The sequence below is a fragment of the Acanthisitta chloris genome, unplaced genomic scaffold (genome assembly GCF_000695815.1).
Source record: "Acanthisitta chloris isolate BGI_N310 unplaced genomic scaffold, ASM69581v1 scaffold31567, whole genome shotgun sequence".
Taxonomy (NCBI): domain Eukaryota; kingdom Metazoa; phylum Chordata; class Aves; order Passeriformes; family Acanthisittidae; genus Acanthisitta; species Acanthisitta chloris.
The window spans coordinates 11882-13498 of NW_008682539.1; the positions used below are offsets into that span (position 1 = coordinate 11882).

Consider the following 1617-nt stretch of genomic DNA (forward strand, 5'->3'; position numbering starts at 1 on the left):
TGTTGCCCTCCAAAGGGTTGCCCTGGTCTCACTCCCATGCTGTTTTTTCCTTCCAGGTGAGGAAGTCTTCGTGCCTGGATTTGACATTGCAGGTCTGCTGCCTGCCAACCTGAAACTTTACTTCCACTACAATGGCTCTCTAACCACACCTCCCTGCTACCAGACAGTGAAGTGGACAGTCTTCAACCAGACGGTGCTGCTTTCTCGCGATCAGGTGTGTCAGGGCAATGAGCTCCATGCTGGTTCTTTCCTAGCCTCTCCCTGCAAGCATGTATCATCTGTGTCAGTGCCCTGTGGCTCACCTGGCTCCCAAAGATGGGACAGATGCTGCTCTGCTCACACTGTTCTTCTTCCAGATGTCAATGCTGGTGACGCACCTGAGAAATGATGACAACAATTTACTGCAAAACAATTACCGGCCGGTGCAGAACCTGCACGGGCGATGGGTGCTGGCGAGTTTCCAGACCACCCACTCTGTGGTGAAGCAGCTGCCTCCTGGTAAGGAGTGTGTGAGTGTGCTCAGGCTGCACCCCACTACAGGGATGCAGAAATGGGGAGAGGAGGAGGAATCAAGGCTTCACATCCCTTGCAGAAGTGCAGCATTTGCATGGGTTAGCCCTGCCTGGAAAGTGGCTTATGGTAGCACTGGTCTTGGGGTTTTGTTCTCTCCTGTTTCTGCACTTCTCTCACCCTGTGGGGGGAAGATTGATTTCTAGGAACTTACTCTATTCTTAGTCTTGCAAACATAACAATAGCAGGACTAGAGGATATATTGTCAAGGGCAAACAGCCAGGTCCTAGCATCCCAGCTATCTCCTTCAATCCCAAATGCAATAGATAAAGTCAGTAAGCGCTGTCAGAGGTACCAGCTTGCATCAAGCACCACTCCGCCAAACCCTGCAGGAAGGGTAGTGCTGGGCACCACTCCTGAAGGATATGCTTTGCCAATGGGGCTGTGCACCCATCCTGACCGGGCACACAGTTCCCTACCTGAGGCATCCCTCTCTGCCTATCCTCAGTTTGTTCTTGAAGGCCTTTCTTGCATTGGTGATTTCCAGGAACGAGTAGAAATTACTGTTAATCCTCAGGTGTGACTATCGTTCTGCATCACTCAATTTTTTGCCAGTTGCTGCTCCCTGAGGTCACTGGGGTTTTTCTGCCCAACATCCTCTTCCTTTTCTATTTTGATGGCGTTTCCTACACCTTGTGTCAAGGTGACTAATAGAACACACAGTCTTGGTCCCAGGCCTCTGGGCAATGCCTTGGTAACCACACACTGCAGTGCAAGGCACTTCCCTTCACCGTGCCACCCCCAGCCAGCTCACTAATGGCTGCAGGCCTTTTAATCACTGTGGTCTTCAGCCTAGGTAGCAGTTTCCCATGTGGCACCGCATCAAATGCTTCACTGAAGTCGTGAGAGATAAAATCTACTGCATTTTCTTTGTCTAGAATATCACTTATCAAAGAAGGATATCGGGTTAGGCTGGCATGCTCTATCTTTGGTAAACCTGTTAGATACTTTATCATATTTTCCATTTACCTTCAAGCCTTTCTTTTACCACTTTCTTGCAGAAGCTGTTCCAAACCCTCCAGCCACTGACGCTGGGTCAAGGGGGGG

The 1617-nt window shown here is 50.1% G+C and overlaps 1 protein-coding gene across 1 annotated transcript in view; it reads left to right on the forward strand.

The window, feature by feature from the left end:
* The window catches only part of LOC103805902 (carbonic anhydrase 9-like), a gene marked incomplete at its 5' end in the record, with an annotated part of 7077 nt that overhangs the window by 3784 nt on the left and 1676 nt on the right, over positions 1-1617 (forward strand). Inside the window, 2 exons of the mRNA XM_009078566.1 lie at positions 57-214; positions 357-505. Of these exons, the coding sequence (XP_009076814.1) occupies positions 57-214; positions 357-505 (307 nt within the window). The remainder of the gene's footprint in view (positions 1-56; positions 215-356; positions 506-1617) is intronic.